This window comes from Pan paniscus, chromosome X (assembly GCF_029289425.2).
Source record: "Pan paniscus chromosome X, NHGRI_mPanPan1-v2.0_pri, whole genome shotgun sequence".
In the NCBI taxonomy this organism is placed as follows: domain Eukaryota; kingdom Metazoa; phylum Chordata; class Mammalia; order Primates; family Hominidae; genus Pan; species Pan paniscus.
Genome location: NC_073272.2, coordinates 123,799,780 through 123,818,718, shown reverse-complemented (window position 1 = coordinate 123,818,718; position 18,939 = coordinate 123,799,780). Strand labels below are relative to the sequence as shown.

The window sequence follows — 18,939 nt, the reverse complement described above, 5'->3', positions numbered from 1 at the left end:
ATATTTTAAAACCTTTCAACCTTCATTTTCTTCTCTGAAATAAAACATTGCTTCTATTTCAAAATGTGCTAGGTAATATTTCCGCAAAACTTCCTGCATTTTCACTAGAGTAAGACTTTATTTATTGCTGAAGCTGAATGGTCTTGTACATGTACCTTTAGATTATGTAAAGTACTTTTAAAATTTGAATTTAAATAACTGAAGCTATGTCGTCTATTATATGCTTTCTGCAACTTCAGTGTGTAGTTCTTTGAGAATATGGCAAGGCTGGAAACTCAATAGGGAGAACGACACTTAATTCCTCACATGTCTTACCAATGGATTGGATGTACAGAGCTGACTTGCACCAAAGGCAGATATTTGCTCTTCATCTACTAGGATTAAGAACAATCCTCTAAGATTTCAGTGGTAGCTGGTAGCAACTTTTCTTCTTGATTGAAGAGTGTCCAGCCTTAGTATGCAAAGTATAAACATAAGTCTCCTACTAGTCATTTTCAGCATTAAGAATTTTTTTTTTAAAGCATTCAAGGTGACATTTGGGGATGGCTCTGGGGAATGGGACCAATATTATTTTATCATCTTCCTTCCTCACATGTTTTTGACCAACTCCACCTCTTACCCCTTTTCATGCTTTGGATCAAGGAAGAAATTAATCTGATATATGAATGCATACTCCAACATTAAGGATTTGAAAGGTTGTCCACCTTGGGCTCTCCATATATTGAGCAGGCAAATGGTTAGCCCAGAGGAATTAATCAAAATGGTGGAATTTCAAATAGAAAGGAGACAGGGAAAGGGATCCCTTTATATCAGTCCATATGAGCAACAGCTGACCTGTGAGGTGAACTGTGAGAACATTCAGTGTCACATAAGTGAAAACAAAACCTAACCTTTTTTTGTCTCTTAACAACTCTGAACAAATCATCCATAAACTTAGGAACAGAGCAACCTGGATCTGACAGCACAAGCGTACCATGCACTCTTTTTTTCTTTCTCTGTTTTGTTCCATGTTGCTAAAATAGCACACCTGTCAAAGCAGCCAGGTATGACGGGGTTCAGCACAACTAAAATTGCACTAAAAAACAGATAAATTATAAGGTAGTAGTACAACTTTCACATCCAGTACCTCATTGTCATCTTACAAGCAAGCTGACAGCTGAGCCAGCCGAGCCAGCCCACTAGTGCAGTGTTGATGAAAAATACTGACATCTTCACTCTAATCCTACACCAGTACTAAACCTGACTTTAGCAAATTCAAAACTTCACACTGAGCTTGAAGCGTAGAGAAAAGAGGAATTGAAATGACTCTCTTCCTTCTCTCCCCATACACACGAGAGGAAATGGGAGAAAATGAAAGAGGAGAGCAATGGAGATAGTAGAGGCACCAACAGAGAAAGAGTTAGGAAGAATGGACCCCAAGTACAAGTATAAACCACTTAGGAGCAGAATTATTTAATTAATGGTTTATCGTCTGTGTCCCCCACTAGAATGTAAGGTCCATGATGGAAGGATTTTGTGTACTTTGCTCACCACTGTATCCTGTGTCTGGCAAGTAGTAGGTGCTATATATATTTGTTGTGTGAATGAATGAATGAATGAACTTAATGGTCTCAATAAAAGAAAAAATACTGAAATTCTCTTTTACGCGCGCACACACACACACACACACACACACAATATTGGTTCTACATGCCTATGGTCGTCTTTGAAATGACAAGATGAATTGGAAGGAGCAGTAGTCCAGTAAGTAGGAGAGTTGAAATATATGCCATGTTTTGCCACTAAATCACTTCTCTCTGAGTCTCATTTTCTCCATCTGTCAAATGGAATTGAACCAGATGACCCCTAAGGTCACTTCTAGGTTTAACATTCTATTCTCTAAACAAAAGCCAAATGTGTTTTAGAGAGAAACAGAGGGGAAATGAGTTGAACTTATTTGTGCACAAGAACAAAGACCTGTTTCCTCAATCTCCCTCAATAAAGGAAATATTTTCATTCTTGACATTTTACAATAACTTAAGGGGGAAAATCATAGAATGGAGGAAGAGAGCTTCACAGTTACAACCTTTTAGAATATAGATGCCATTTAAATCAGATTATAAAAGCATTGAAATTTTAGAAAAACTGCCAGCCAAGGTTGAAAGTATCTTCTTAACCAAACTTGTCAACTCCTGAGGTCTCTGAGAGGTGACAGAATTTTGCATGTGGAAGCCCTGTCTGAGGTGCTAATTGTCTTCATTTCAAATGCCCTAGGCTATTCTCAAATCCAGGTAGATTAAAAGAATGATGCCAAGGGTGGTCAGTTTTATAGAGTGGCTCTGACATTTCAAAATCTTTTTCTCTGACCTTTCAAAACTAACTTTGTTCTTCCACTAGCTCATTTATAGGTGTGAATTCTCCTGTGACAGTGTTATGACAGTGTTACCTGTGGTGAGTTTACACATTCTCTCAGCACTTACTAAAATTCACTTCCTTTACAAAAATGATTAAAGAAAAAAATTGTTTTTTTTACAAAAGAGCACCTCCTTTTGATAATCTCTGGGTTTACCTATGAGGCCAATCTTTCTAAATGCCCTTTTTAAGTGAGAAGCCAGACACAGGGTTGTTGTGTGTGTTTATTTAAGCCTGTCTTAAATATTTTTATTATTTCAACCAACACTTATGAGCATCTACCATATGCCAGACATTATAGTAGGTACTTAGGTTACAGAAAAGTACAGTATCTGCCCCTAAGTAGCTCATAGGTCCAGTGAAGAAGACAGACAAGCAAACAGACAATTATAATTCACTTAACAAGAGCTGAGATAGAGGAAAGGATGGGGCTCTAGGGACATAGTAGTGGCATATCTAACTCAACTTATATTCTAACTCGCACAATCTATTCGAGATGGAAAGTGTTTTTATCTTTCTGTCTGCTGTGTACAGGTTTTTTTTTTTTTATTGCACGAATTTTGCCTCCTTCGTGACTCAAAGGAAGTTCCCTCATTCTAGCTGAAACTCTGCATGCTTCTGAGGTTTCATTCTCGGAATAATAGCAACAGCTAATATTTGTTAACTGCATACTATATTCCAGGCATCCTGCTAACCACTTTGAATGTATTATCTCATTTATTTATATCAACAACCCTGTGAAGCAAATACTATTATTAGTCTCATTTTACCGACAAAGAAACTGAAACCCAGAGAACCTAGGTAGCCTATTCAAGGTGGCACAACTGGTCAATGTCAGGCCCAGGATATGAACACAGGCCACTGACTGCAGAGCCTGTGCACTTCACCACTATCCTCTTCTGCCTCCCAACATTAATTCTGAGGTCACTGCACTGGATTGCTCAGGCTTCAGTCTCCTATCCAGCGACTGTAATCTGGACTTCTAGAATATTCTTCTTACATTTCAAGTGTCAACTGGTCCCATGCCCTGACTCATAGCATGTCTATATATAACTATATGTCTTATCAAATCAGATATACTATTTTAGCCTCATTCTCTTTATTTACTATGTCTTAGAAGGGTCTTCAGTTCACAGTCAAGTTTTGTTTCCTGGGTTTATGGGTCTGGAAACAGGATCATAAGCTCATCCATCCAAAGTAACAGAACACTGAGTAGTTTGGGTTTGGTTGGTTTGTTTTGTTTTGTTTTTAAAGTGATACGGATATTTTCTCTCCTGGGAAGACCTGGATACACAGATAAGGTCTTATCACCCCATTCTCCTTTTTGAATGTTTTCTAGACCAAATGAAGGCCACTCCTCATTAGTTTTTATCTTTTTCCATGAAGATAGATGTGATGGTATATGCGGTGTGCCTGGAGCCTAACAAATACACAATATTATTTTCTCCTACTAGCCTGTGAACTCCCGGAAGACAGAGATGATGTCATATTCCTCTTAGCACACCCAGAACCTAAAAGAGTACCTGGCACCTAGTTAGCTCCCTTCCTTTCCCCCTCTTCTTTCCCTTTATAGAGAGAACCCTCTGCAGAGAATGTGGCTTCTAATTTGCCTCAAGAAGTATATCATTTCTGACATTGACTTCTTTCACATTCATCACTTACCAACGTCTACCCTGTGGTCTGCCTCATTTTGGTTTATAGATATAACTCTTCACATCCCACACCTTGGCACCTGACACACAAATAAATCATCATGTACTTATTTGGCCTCATCAACCAGTTGCCTTTGGATCGTGACAGAATCTTCTTTCCGCCTCTCTTTATCCTGGGTGGGGGCCCTCAGGGTATGCTATCAGCACAAGAGAATATTACGTCTTTGTAAATGAGTCTGCGACTTTTCATCTAAAAAATCTGTTCTCTTTCTTAAAAGCTCAAGAATAAAATTCCACCACTGGAGCTTTAATCGAAAAGATTAAAGTCCAAGAGACTCTTATTTTGTCTATATATTTTTGCCTGAACATTTTTAAAGAAATCTCTGATGTTTTCAAACACAGATGACCACTTTGATGTATACATCACAAATACCAAAATTTCGCGAAGGAATGGAATGAAGCGAACTATAAACATTTCCCTAAGCAGTTTTATAAATGCAAATGAAATATTATAACCCAGCAAACAAAACAGCTAGTGGTGAATTTCTAAATGCATTTTGTAGTTACATATGCAACAATGACATTATTTTGCTTTTCCTTCTCAGTAATAAATATTTCATGAAAAAAATGCTAGAATCATTGATCAGCAAGGAGTTAAATACTATGAGTCTTTTACAAAGCAAGTCATAAATGTTCTGAAGTTACAAAACTGTCTAGACAATATCAGGAATTGTAGTGGTAAAGGTATGAAATTTTCAATACTTGTCCAATCTTTTTCCTTCCTAGAACCAATATGGTTCACTGAAACTATCAAAATAAACATATATATCAAGCAAAAAATAAATGAGATTAAATCTCCTGTAACTTTTACTTACAGACAAAATCCTCAGATAGCTCATTGTCATCATTTTATAAACACTGGGGTATGGTTTAATGCTGCCTACCACAAAAGTAATCGTAGGTTTCTGCCTTGTGTTAAATTATTTTTATAATGTGGTGCAGAATAAAGAGTAAAATCTAAAATAATAGATATAGACACAAGCAACAAAGTGCTGGAAAATGTCTCAAGTGAAGCTGTAATACCACATATTATTTTGAAGTAAAACAAAGCCAATTTTCCTAGCAACCTTTTTGTAGACTGCAGACACAATTCGGAACCATCTGGCTATCATGGAAGCTTTGGAACCCAAAATGGTATATACTGCACTTCTCTAAAATCCTTTAGCACTCACTGGCATTTAACATGTATTAAAACTACTAGCTTTCTACAGAGGTTGTTTCTGAAATTGTGTTCCCAAGGTTCATAGAATTTTAAGAAGGTAATATTGATTTTGAGGTATTGTCAATTTTACAAAGAGCCTAGTAAAATGGTCCATTTGCTGGGATTAGACTGCATGTAATAATAATAATAATAATAACAGTAATAATAATAATAATGGAATTCATTGAATCCTCACCAAAATCCTAAATGAAAAATGGCAAGTGGCTGCTTTTAGGTTAGAATTATATTTGGTTAGAATTTGTATGAGAGAACTTTATAGTTATATAGGTTTCCTTAATTTTAAATGAACAAGCAATCTTTTATTAATTGATGTCATTTGACATGCATACAGAATATTTTAAAAGCTGGCATCTACAAGCAAAAAAATATGATGGAACAATTGATGAAAAGACTGCGAACTGTTTGGTGCATATTTACCTTATTTCTTCTAATAGAATACAAGGTCACTGAGGGTAATAACGATCACTTCCACAGAGTGAAGCATATTGCCCAGCTTATAACAATCCTGCCTTGAATGCATGCTGTTTACTTGATGTGTAAAGTAATAAAATAAGCTAGAGATTTCTAGTGGCATTGCTTACCTTTAAAATTATCACTCAGGATGATATGGTGCTTTTCCACAATTGCTTTATGCCCCAGAGAAGTTAGCCTAGACGGACGAGGATCTGACCTAGTAGAGTAATTCTTAAGTCCATTGAAGAGAGTGCCTCCAACAGTGAACCAAATAGGGAGTTGTGCTCAAAAAATTGTGCTAGGTCTCCTGGGATTATTAATACCCAGTGCAGCAACACTTACTATGTCTATTTCACTATTTCTGAACCCTTTTCTTAAACACCAAAGAATAAACAGTATAGAGAATGAGAAAAATCTGTTCAACAGCAACCTCATAAGGTCACAGGCTAGGGCTGTTGAGTATCATTAAGTGTATGTGAGTTTTAGTGCCAGTGGATGCACTGACTCTATCACATGCTAGAAGTGAAGAAACCACTGAAGAGTGTTGTGCAGCGTCTGTACCACATAAGAAGCAGCCGCTACCATTCCGTGTTGAGTCTTTACAAAGCATGTGATAAGGAAGTTATGTGTTTCTTTGCCATTCTGTTGTAGATTTAGCACCATAATGTAAAAAACATCCCCGTTTGGCAACATGAGTCTGAAGTTTTCAAAATCTAATTTTCCCCTCCTTCCTCACTGGAAAAAATATATATATATACTGTATATTGGACTTATACAGCTGCCACCTTATTCACTTAAAACAAAAACTGAATAATTCAGACAGACTTTAGGTAAGCAGTCAAGATGTGTCCTATCTTAATACTAAACTCAGATATAAACTTTTCGTAAGTCCAGTCTGCTGAATCAGCACAAGTCATGCCCACTGCCTAAATCATTGCCCTTATTTTGCAGTCTTGGTGACTAAGATAATAAATGGCCCTACTCAGTGGCAGCCTGGGTTATCGATCACATATCCCAAAATTTGGGATTTGTTTTTTTTATGAGACTGAGTCTTGCTCTGTTACCCAGGCCAGAGTGCGGTAGCATGATCTCAGCTCACTGCAACCTCCAGCTCCCGGGTTCAAGCAATTCTCTTCTCTCAGCCTCCTGAGTAGCTGGGACTAAAGGCACATGCCACTACACCCGGCTAATTTTTCTATTTTTAGTAGAGACGTGGTTTCACCATATTGGTCAGGCTGGTCTCGAACTCCTGACCTCAGGTGATCTGCCCACCTTGGCCTCCCAAAGTGTTGGGATTATAGGCTTGAGCTACCACACCCAGGCAAAATTTGAGATATTCTAAAAGAGCAGCTCCACAACCACCAGACTGCCACTATACCTCAAATTCCCTCCATCACAGTCATTTCTTTGGGTTTAGGTATTATGATCCCTGTTAAAATGCACATGTATCCCTCAGTAAGGGTAAAACCTTAGGTGGTGTGATATGATGGAGAGTACAGACATTGGAACTAGTAAAATTTCATTTTGAAGCCAGGCTTCACTAAGTCCCAAATTTGGGTATTACCACACCTGTAAATTGGGGGCAATAGTACCCACTTTGAAAACTATTAATATGGGTACCTACAATACCTTACAGTCATCAAAAGGGACAATGTCCTTAGAGTACCTAACACATAGTAAGCACTCTAATGGTAGCTCTTACTATGATTAATAATCTCATACACTCATGACCACAGGATCCAGAGCAGAACCCTGAAGATAGAGAAAGGGAACTAATACTTGTGGGGCTCAGAGACATTCAGTAAATTCTTTGGGGTCACAGAGCTACTGAATAATAGATCAAGTAGTTGAACTCGTTTTCTCTGTCTCCAAAGCCCAGGTTTATGCCACAGAAACCTGCTGCCTTTTCTTGCATGTATGCAGCCTGGAAGAGAGTAGTGATCTGACAGCCTCAATGATTCATATTGTTTTGAAAAAGGTTGACCCTGAAAGACTGTGTAGTCATATTAAAATATATAAAAGCTATACACAGGGTGAGTCTGTTTTCATAAAGGCCTAAAAGCATGCCAATTAACAACAGAGTCCATTTTGAAGCCATAAAAGAAACAACTATAGTGAAATCTAGAATGACCTGCTGGTATACGAAAATGGATTATGCTGAAACATGTCCAAGTCTCATCTGTATCCCATCTTCCCAAAATTCCAAGGAGCTATCAGCCCACATGAGTATCATAAAACCAGCCCCCAATCCAGAAAACCTAGCTTTGGGTCTGACATCCCTAATGGATCCCTTCCTCTGAAGTGCTCCCCTCCAAAGTAACCAAGGACCTCCCAGTAATCATGACTCTGAGGGAAGTGAGAATGCTGGCGGGGCAAGGTCACTTTTGTTCTCTGTCCCCATTCCTGTGCCCATACCAAGCAGGTAGCCAGCCTCCACTCCCCTTCACCTCAGGGAACATTTGTCTTGTGAGCAGACAGGCTACAGCCTGGCTGTTTTCCAGAATCCTAAACAACCTGATAGGATTATGCATAGGGGAGAGGGGACAGTGACTTGGAAGGCAGAAATGCAGGAGGAAAGTTTCTGTTCATGGGACATTAGGGGGCCTCAGGGAGACAGGATCTCAGGGAAATGGCTTCTTGGTACACAGAAGGCTGGCTTCCAGGCATCAGAGCTCCAAGCCTAGGTAGAAGCACCCTCCCCAACTCACCCCTCCTGCCCCACCACTCTGGAGCAGAAGATATGCTAACCTTCACGGGACCATGTGGACTTGGACTGTGAGGATAGAAAGGACAATCATGATGGATTGAAGGTCCTACAGAAGTGCCCCCAATTCTTGGGTAATTCCTCATAAGAGGAAGGCCCCTCCGGTAGTAAATGAGATTGAACTTCAGTGGGATGAAGGAAAGATGAAGATTTAAGCTTCCACCTCTGAGAAAATTTGCCCTGAGATACACACTACACACAAGACACAGCAGTCCAGTGCACACTCTTTATTACTAGTTAGGATCAGAAAACCCCTGACAAAGGTTGATTTTGGTGAGCTGGGTGGGATCTTACAGGGAAACTTGAAGACATCTTTAGCTTGGACTGGAGGCAGATCTAACCCACCACCCCTGAGCTCTACCCTGGATCCCTCCTTGCCTTGCAGCAGCTGCCTTGGGGGAGCCTGCAGAGAACACGCCAAAGAGGAAGGGTCCAGGGGCATTCCCAAGAGTGCTCGCCCCTGTCCAGTTTTATTTTTAACCCAATTAGTCCTCTCAAGAGAAACACCATCCATAGCCCACAGCCCTTATGTCTGTCTGTCTGTCCTTGAAATCCATTTTGTTCTTCATCCACCTATTGACTAGAAAGGGACTTGGAATGGGGGCAGCCCGAGGCTGAGGGCTGGAGTGTGTAGTGAATACTCCTCAGAGCACTGTCTTTCTTCAAGACACCCCAGTGGTCTCTCATGCAGGCTTACTGGCAGCCAGGAAAATATCTGTCCCTCTCAAAGGAGGAAATCAGCAGACAATCAGAAAAGCCCTGCCTGCACTTCTGTAAGACCACTTTCCTGAACTTTGCCACTGCTTATTTGTCTCACCTGCAAACCAATGAGACTAGCAGTTTGGTTACTCAAGACCTTTCATGCAAGTCTCTTTCACATTGCCCACAAAACTGCAAAAATGGATCTAGATGTTATTTAAATTGGTTTTACCTAAGGCAACACTACATGCAAGGCAAAGAAGATACCCCTGATCTAATTTGTATCCCAAATTGTGCTCTCTCCTATCTTCTAACCAACTCAGCAACAAGGATTATGATGTGTGCACCAAATAATAACCTATAAGTCTAGCTCCTAACACATATTAGACAATAACTATTTAACAAACTAAACGAAATTCATCAAAGTTGCTACCATCTACAGAATTGAACACAACCCCCCAAACTCTTCCAAGTTAATTCCTTGTCCCAATAGAAAAATTCAATTCTAACAAAACAATTCTGCTCTTCCTTTTCCCCCAATGAGTGTCAAATCATCTCTTCTTCTCTGACTTCCTCTTACTCCTCTCTGCTGCAGCCAGTAAGTCTGCAGTCAGTCTCACTTTCTTTTGGCTTTGGAAGATCTTCTAATGGAACAGGTTCAGCTTCTTCAGCAACAAGCAAGTTTGGTGGGGCTGAGATACAAAAACAGAACCTCACCTATAAAACCAACAAAGCAAAATGAAGAAAACATGAAGATTGCAGTAGTTTCAAAAGGAATAATAGCATTTTCAAGGAAGTGTGGTGATTCTAAAATTTGTTTCCAAAGGAATGACAGCATTTTCAAGGAAAAGTACTGTTCCTAAAATTCAACATGCCTTCTAACTCTAAAATCACACAACTGCTCCCAGCCACATAGATGGCTTTTTCAGGAAAAGGAGTGAAACAAAAAGGAAAAGAAAAGGCTTCATGACTTCAGCTTCTCCAGGGTATTAACCAATCAGCATCGGCCATCCAGAATCCACCACCTGCAAAATTTAAATGCAATCAGGAGAAATCAAAAGTAGTCCATCTCTGTTCAAGTAAATGAATAACATGAGAATATAAATGCATATATATTTGTATGTATGTGTATCCAAAACAACTTTTAAAATGGCTAATTTGGGTAATGGGATACTAAATTATTTTAATTTTCTCCATAATTTGGGGTTCAATTTTTCTGTGAAGTAAATAAGTTATACTTTAATCAGAAGAGGGTCTTAGGAAATTGGTTTCTCTTTGAAGTGTGTCCATTCTTACTTACCTTCCTGAAATCACTGAGTTTGTCCTCCACTCTCAAATGGCACACAGGCTTTCTTGCATTTATAGCAGGCCGTACGCCATGAAAAATTAATGGCTTTACACCATGGGCATTTCCAATTCATTGGAACTGGAAATGAGGCAGGCTTCTCCTGTTGCTGGGATCCCGAGACTTTATTCACTTTTGGTTTCTTGGCCTTCTGCCTCTGAGGTTGCCATTTCTTTGGGCTTTCTCTGACACCATGGCTCCTGCTGTCCCCCAGGGGAGTGTCCTGGGGCCTCTCTGGACCTTCTTCTGGTTTGCAGCTCCTGCTAAACACCAGGGTGGCCATCCCCTGGGCCCTCTCTGGGCTTCCTTCCTGGCTATAGCTCCTGTTGTCTCCCTGGAGGACAATCCTCTGGGGCCCCTCTGGGCCTTCTTCCTTGATATGACTTCTGCTGTCCCCCAGGGGAGTGTCCTGGGGCCTCTCTGGACCTTCTTCTGGTTTGCAGCTCCTGCTAAACACCAGGGTGGCCATCCCCTGGGCCCTCTCTGGGCTTCCTTCCTGGCTATAGCTCCTGTTGTCTCCCTGGAGGACAATCCTCTGGGGCCCCTCTGGGCCTTCTTCCTTGATATGACTTCTGCTGTTCCCCAGGGGAGTGTCCTGGGGCCTCTCTGGACCTTCTTCTGGTTTGCAGCTCCTGCTAAACACCAGGGTGGCCATCCCCTGGGCCCTCTCTGGGCTTCCTTCCTGGCTATAGCTCCTGTTGTCTCCCTGGAGGACAGTCCTCTGGGGCCCCTCTGGGCCTTCTTCCTTGATATGACTTCTGCTGTCTCCCAGGGGAGTGTCCTGGGGCCTCTCTGGACCTTCTTCTGGTTTGCAGCTCCTGCTAAACACCAGGGTGGCCATCCCCTGGGCCCTCTCTGGGCTTCCTTCCTGGCTATAGCTCCTGTTGTCTCCCTGGAGGACAATCCTCTGGGGCCCCTCTGGGCCTTCTTCCTTGATATGACTTCTGCTGTCCCCCAGGGGAGTGTCCTGGGGCCTCTCTGGACCTTCTTCTGGTTTGCAGCTCCTGCTAAACACCAGGGTGGCCATCCCCTGGGCCCTCTCTGGGCTTCCTTCCTGGCTATAGCTCCTGTTGTCTCCCTGGAGGACAGTCCTCTGGGGCCCCTCTGGGCCTTCTTCCTTGATATGACTTCTGCTGTCCCCCAGGGGAGTGTCCTGGGGCCTCTCTGGACCTTCTTCTGGTTTGCAGCTCCTGCTAAACACCAGGGTGGCCATCCCCTGGGCCCTCTCTGGGCTTCCTTCCTGGCTATAGCTCCTGTTGTCTCCCTGGAGGACAGTCCTCTGGGGCCCCTCTGGGCCTTCTTCCTTGATATGACTTCTGCTGTCCCCCAGGGGAGTGTCCTGGGGCCTCTCTGGACCTTCTTCTGGTTTGCAGCTCCTGCTAAACACCAGGGTGGCCATCTCCTGGGCCCTATCTGAACATCCTTCCTGGCTGTAGCTTCTGCTGTCTCCCTGGGGGACAGTCCCCTGGGGCCCCTCTGGACCTTCTGATTTGTGGCTCCTGCGAAACACCAGGGTGTGCATCCTCCGGGCCCTCTTTGGACCTTCTTTCTGATTTTGTCTCTCTCTGTTCCCCAGGGGATCCATCCCCTGGGGTCCTTCTGTACCTTCTTCCTGGGAGTGGCATCCGCTGCTCCCCAGTGGGGCTGTCCCCTGGGGACTCTCTGACAGCGGGTTGTGGCACCCACTGTCCCCGGGGAGGGGCATTCTTTGGGACCTCTCTGAACCTTCTCCCTGGCTGTGGCTTCTGCTGTCTCCTAAGGGGAATGACCCCTGAAGGATTTTGGAACCTTCCTCCTGGATGTAGCTTCTCTGGTACCACAGAGGGGCCATCTCCTCCTGGAAGCCCACTGCAGGCCACGGGCAAGGTGGGTGGATCTCAGTAGGAGGCACCTGAAGTGGGACTGCTGCTGCTTCTGCCCCCATTACTACAGCAGGTGGTAGAGGTGGCAAGGATGGGAATTTCATTGGGAATGGTGGTGGGTGTGGGAATGGATGTGGCACTAGCAGAGGGGGTTGCATGCCCTGGGCCCAGGGACTCAGAGGTCCTGGCACATAAAGAACATCTGTCGGGGTTGGCATCTGGGCATTAGCATGTGTCCCCATGGCCACCATATCGCTCTGCTGCTCTGTAGCCAGGGGACATGCCGCAGCCCCATTCTGCTCTGCTTGCGGCCCAGACATTATTTCATGGGCCAGTGGAGCGGCCTGGGGAAACCTCTCGATCTGGAGCAGCCTCCCGTACAGCCCATCACGCTCATTCAGCGCCTGCTGCAGGGCAGCCTGCGCGAGGTGCAGCTGTGTTGCCGCCACCTCATGCTCCAGGCGCAGCTGCTGCAGCTGGGACGTTAGCGCCCAGGAGGTCGCCTGGTGCTCCTCCGCATGCCTTTGCAGCCACTGAACGTGGTGCAGCAGCTCCTCCCGCTGCCTCGTGGCCACTCGCACGCTCAAAGCCAAAGCGCTCCAGGTACAGGCCCTCTTGATGGCGCGCGGCACCTGCGAGTCGGCCACAATGGCCTGAAGCCTGTCCTCTACCTCGTTCCACGGCCGCGAGCGGAAGGCCACGTAAAAGGCTAGGCCGCTGCCGTCCGTGAGGACTTCATTGTTGATGAACCTGATCACATCATTGTGGCGGAAGCCGCTGGCATGGTCCCCAAAATTCATCGCCATGGCGGCTGCGGCCTAGTCAAGCAGCTGCCTCACGGTGCGTCGCCTCGGCTGCTGCCACCACTTCCGGTACCAGCTGCTGCCGACAACCAGTCCGCCCCTCACCTCCCCTTTCAGTCTTACTTTAGTCCTTGCTCAGTCCTGGCCTCTTCCTTGGCCTCCTTCCTCCCTCACTCCCTGGTTCTCACAAAGAGAGAAGCAGGTCCCCCTCGCCACACCGAACCCTACCGGCGACTCCACGACACGTCACAGAGAAAAGCTGAGTCGTGCCGCAAGGCTTGCTGGGACCAGCTTCATTTGGCACAGTGCTGCCCACAGGGAAAATCGGTGCGCTGCAGACTGTAGTGACCCAACAGAACCTTTGTTTCCAATAGCTTAGGAAGGACAATATCCAGTATCATGGAATGAATCCCTAGCCAGGTGATGGAGTTGGATAGGTGTATATATGGGTGCTGTTCTTGTCTCACCTCCATCTCTTGTACTCTCAATTACTACTTCAAACATTCCATAGAGTTAGTCATGCTATGTGCACCCTTCCCTTAGCTCCTAAGCAGGTGAACTTAGAGTCCCTGTCATCAAGAAAAGCAAGTAATTGAGCCATGAAGGTCCTGTAAATTCATTTCCATCTTTATCTGGTCAACCCAGATCTCAGAGGGTATCTCTTTTTCCTTTTGGCTAAATGCTCGTCCATGATCTGGATCTTCCCTAGGAGAAATGCTAAAGGGAGTCCTCTGGGCTGCACTAGACAGTAACTAGAATTCAAACAAAAACCACACGGTAAAGATAACAATGTAGGTAAATACACAAGACAAGATTAACGTATTTTTGGCTTGTAACTTACTTTTTTTTTTTTTTTTTTTTTTTTTTGACGGAGTTTCACTCTTGTTGCCCAGGCTGGAGTGCAGTGTTAGGGATCTCGGCTCACCTCAACCTCTGCTTCCTGGATTCAAGCAGTTCTTCTGCCTCAGCCTCCCGATTAGCTGGGATTACAGGCACCCACCACCATGCCTGGCTAATTTCTGTATTTTTAGTAGAGATGGGGTTTCACCATGTTGACCAGGCTGGTCTCGAACTCCTGACCTCAGGTGATCCATCAGCCTCAGCCTCCCAAAGTGCTGGGATTACAGGCTTGAGCCACCACTCCTGGCCCCAAAAATATTTTTTTAAGAAAAGAGAAAGAAGGCCGGGTGCATTGGCTCATGCATTTAATCCCAGCACTTTGGGAGGCTGAGGTGGGCAGATCACAAGGTCAGGAGATTGAGACCATCCTGGCCAACATGGTGAAACCCCGTCTCTACTAAAAAAAAAATACCAAAATTAGCTGGACGTGGCAGCGAGTGCCTGTAATCCCAGCTACTCAGGAGGCTGAGGCAGGAGAATTGCTTGAACCCAGGAGACGGGTTCAAGCACCCAGGAACCCAGGAACAGCACCATATATTGACTCTGTTTTGGGAAACTCCTTTAATGCTTACCCAGATCATTTATAATGCTGCGTTTGCCTTTACTTCCTTTGCCTTTACTTCCTGCTTGTGGCAAACCTGAAAGTCAGCAACAAGTAGAAGTATAGGGTCTTCTCAGGCCTTTTCTGAGCATGTCCAGTCTTGGGCATGTACAAGGCTTTCTCAATTCCCTGGTTTACATTATGGGTTTTAAAAGCCCTCATTCTCCCACATATCTCTTTTTCCCACCCTCTTTCTTCCCAGGATTTTTGGTCTATCTATTGCTTGTGTTGACTGCTATCCCTTGTCCCAGGCTGCTACAGCCAATACTTTTGCCTTTAAATGCTTTTGGTAAATGCCACCTGGAAAGCTGCCCCATCCCTGCAAATTCTGAGTCAGATGGGCAAAACAGAAGTAAGCCCTTACATCTGTCCTTCAGGGAGCTATCAGACAGATTAAAATACACCACCACAATTCTTTGAGAATAAGGTCTGTATTGCTCCATCTGGCACATGGCATCCTGTACCAGGAGTACAGGCTACTGTCTTCATGGCTGCCTCCAATCTAGTGTGTGGGGAAAGGGAGACAGGCAATTTGAAACACCAGAGAACTCCCTTACTGCAAGGCAGCAGCTTCTTTCTTCATTTGGCTTTCCCCTGGTTGTTATACGCTTTGACTAGATTCCAGAGTTCTGCAAAAGTTAATTCTGACAGTATTTTCCAGCTCCATTAGATGCTTTTATGAAGGGATAGGACCTCAATTTCTCTACTTCGCCATTTTTTTTATAAAGAGAGCTATCATACCCCAAAACTATTAATATCCCAAGTAAGATTAATTTTATCTCCTTGTCACCTATCACTCATCCTTCCAGCTCAATCACCACCTCTTCCAAGAAGTTTTTCCTGACCACTACACCACCAATACTGTGTAATTAGTTTTTTTATTCTTCTTTCTCTTCAACTAGACTTAGTCCCTTGAGAACCGAGATTGTGGCTTTTCATCTCTGGATTTCTAGCACCTGATATGGTTCCTATTACATGTATTGCTTATAAATGCCGAGAAGAGGGAACAAAGTAATGGAAGATAGTGAAAAAGGAAAGAAAAAGGGGAAAACAGAGACTACTTCATGAGTTCTATAATCTTGGTTAAAAGTCAGACTGAAAGCTATAAGAGAATATTCTTGTCATATTTTCAATTCAGAGAAAAATAATTTTTTAAAGACACATACTTCCCTAAAGAAAAGCATTCACTGTATCCAAACTGATGTATCTATCTTTTGGGGAAGTGCTTTCATATACTGTTAAACTTCATAACAATTTCAAACTATTTCCAAATTAATGTAACAACACTTCATAAATGCCAATGTGTTTTTAAATTATTAACTTTAAAGTCCTTTGGCCTTTCAGCCCTTTATGGAATCAATCTCCACTATATTGAGACCGGAAGGTGATATATAATGGCCTATAAAATGAGATTTAAAGGGTAACCTGGCTGAGTTATCATTCTTGATAAAACAATGATAATATCACAAATACCACCACACTTTACTTTGCAGGTGTGCAAGTTTGCAAAGTGTGAATGTATGTTTACAAGAGGTAGAACAATTCAATTGCATAAATTAATCAATCTGAGAAACCACATTAAAAACATAGCTAATTTTTACATGATTTTCAGTAAGTTCTTATACTTTCAATTTTAGTATAACCTCTGTCACAAAGCCTTCATAACAACTCTAAATGATAATCATTGATGATAAAGGAAGGAAAATAACATTTTAAAGTTCATAGTATTAGTATGTATCTACGTTTGTGCAGATTTAATCTCCTAGGAATCAAAGGTGGTAAACAGAATAGAGAAAAGGCATATGGAGTAAATATAAGCTATATATGCTGAGTACTGAGGAACAATTTTCATGCCGCTTTAGGAAAATTTACACCTTTTATTACATATACTTTCTTTTCTTGTACTTTGTACCCACAGTGACCCATTCAATACAGCTACCCAACAGATGCCAAAAGAAAAGAAAGGAGGCAGCTAGGCAGTTAATCTCAAAAAGACTAGAGTCACATCCCCTTAATTTTTTTTTTCCATGTGAGCAGAATACATGGGCAGAAGCCCATAGTCAATAATCAACGCAAGTGTGAGCACAGCTGAGCACAATGGCACATTGTAAGTGAATATACTTTACAATCAATTTCATCAGACCCATCTTGACAACACTCACGGTTATTATTGTGCATGTGGTAACATTAGCCATAAAGAGTAAGCAGACATAAATTTGTTTTCCATAGACAAACGGTTTTTGTATTTTCTTTCTTCTTGTTAGCCCTTTAGTATCTGTAAGTAACATCCCTATTGAATATTCTCACGGAAACCATTCACAAATTTACACCTCCCACCTCCACCCCCACCACAAACACACCCATACACACAATCTCTTATGTCTGCTTACATGCCAATGTGGCCTGGAGGACTCAAGGAAGCAGGAACTCTGGGACATTTAAGCTCTAGCCAACTAACTGGCTGGCAAGTCAGACTTAGATCACCGCTCTCGGAGGGAAGGGCAGGGGCAGATGATTCATCAGCCAAGTGAAGGGGTATGAAACAAAGGAGAATGTATGCTGAATCCCCAAGGATCTGAGAGTCTTAAGGTTGGGGCAGAAGGTAGGAGGCTGAAATATAAAGGGAAGAACCAAGTAGGTTGCAGATCTATGAGCAGTTAGTTACCCCAGGATAAGCATAGACTGACTGGTACAGAAAGGCTGGGGGAAACAACCTTTAAGAAAAATCACTGGACCTGAATTGGAGGAAACTGACAGGCCCCTTTGGCTTGGCAATTATTAGAAATAGCCTATCAATAGCGCCACTTACAAAAATTAATATAAATACTAGGAGTATAAAATGACTGCTACTCTGGTTTTGATCTAATGGCAAGAGGGTGACTTCTGAAAGCACTAGATACCTGAAGGTCCAGTAGGCTATATCTGACAATTGAATAAACCAGAAGAGGTGAAGTCAGCATCTATTTTGCACTGGTGAGGATAGTACTGACAAGCCCAACCCCACACCACCCCACAATCTCTTTTTGAAATGCCACTTGAGCTACCATTGTCATTTTTCCACCACTGTCTTGAGCCTTGAGCAATGAGGTACAGATTGCTATTAGACAGTGAGATCCAGTAGGATTTTATCAAAATTTCCTAATCTAAGGAGGACAGGCCCAAAAGCCATTGATAGAAGAAATCAATTTTCCTTTCAGACTTCACTCATGGCTAAGAAGAGAGGATGGTGACTTTGTCACCAATTTGTCCAGTGCCTGGAATCCGCACTCCATTATTATCTTGCTTTCCACAAGGCAGTGTCTAGAAAGCAGACCACTCTCTGAAGGTGCCACCCCATTCTTTAGAAATTTGGGATTTGAGTTTAGAAGAATCCAGATCACACAGTGCCTTGTGCCAGGTAAAGGCACTCATCACTCACTCCCATAATAAATATAATCCCCGCCCCTGACACACACACATACAACTTAGAGGAGACAGACACTGCACCCAATAGAGGAGAAAAATAAAAAATAAAAAAATCAGCCCTGCTCTCTGCCCAAGGGCACACTCAGAGCCCTGTACCCTCACCAGAGGTGCTTCTACTCTAAAGTGCCATATGTCATCTCTCTTGGGAATGTACATTTTCCCATCTGCCTTTACTGACCCACATCTGAATGTATGCTTTTGACACTTTCTTGCTCATGATAACAGCCATGATTTAGGGAGTGTTTACTATGGGGTTATTACACAGAAAATGCCTTTACTTCATTTAATCCTCAAAACAACTCCATGTATTAAAGGTACAATTATCAACCCATTTTACAGACAGAGGCACTGGGGCTCATAAAGGTTAAGCATAAGTAATTTGCCCAAGATCACACAGCTAGGAAGTGGTGGACTTAACAGTGTTGTGAACACTTTGTCATACTTGCTTTAGAACTTTTTACTTAAAGAAATTTGATGTTAGTGATACAACTAAAGTCCTCCTGTATCATATTTTCTCCTTCCCTCCCGTGTGCCTTCCACCCTCAAAACTAACCCAAGCCATATACCTTCCTGTGTATGTTTTTATAGATATGTATTTATCTATAAACATTATGTAGTATTACCTCTGTGGTAAACAATATCAACTTTTTCAAATTTGCATTGTTCACTTTACATGATATTTTCCATATCTTCCTATGTTGATAACTGTAGGTTAGTTCATT

General features: G+C 42.8%; 1 protein-coding gene across 2 annotated transcripts; it reads right to left on the bottom strand.

The window, feature by feature from the left end:
- Nucleotides 1-8,754: 8,754 nt before the first annotated feature.
- On the bottom strand, nt 8,755-13,527 carry TEX13D (TEX13 family member D). 2 transcript variants are annotated; one of them, XM_055106584.2, is made up of 2 exons: nt 10,542-13,527; nt 8,755-10,266 (listed from the first exon to the last, which is right to left on the bottom strand). In XM_055106584.2, exon 1 carries the CDS (start codon nt 13,252-13,254, stop codon nt 10,552-10,554), a length of 2,703 nt encoding a protein of 900 aa, XP_054962559.1. In that variant the 5' UTR covers nt 13,255-13,527; the 3' UTR covers nt 8,755-10,266; nt 10,542-10,551. The 2 variants fall into 2 exon arrangements, with proteins under 2 accessions (XP_054962559.1, XP_054962560.1); XM_055106585.1 differs by having other exon boundaries at nt 8,756-9,958.
- Nucleotides 13,528-18,939: the final 5,412 nt, after the last annotated feature.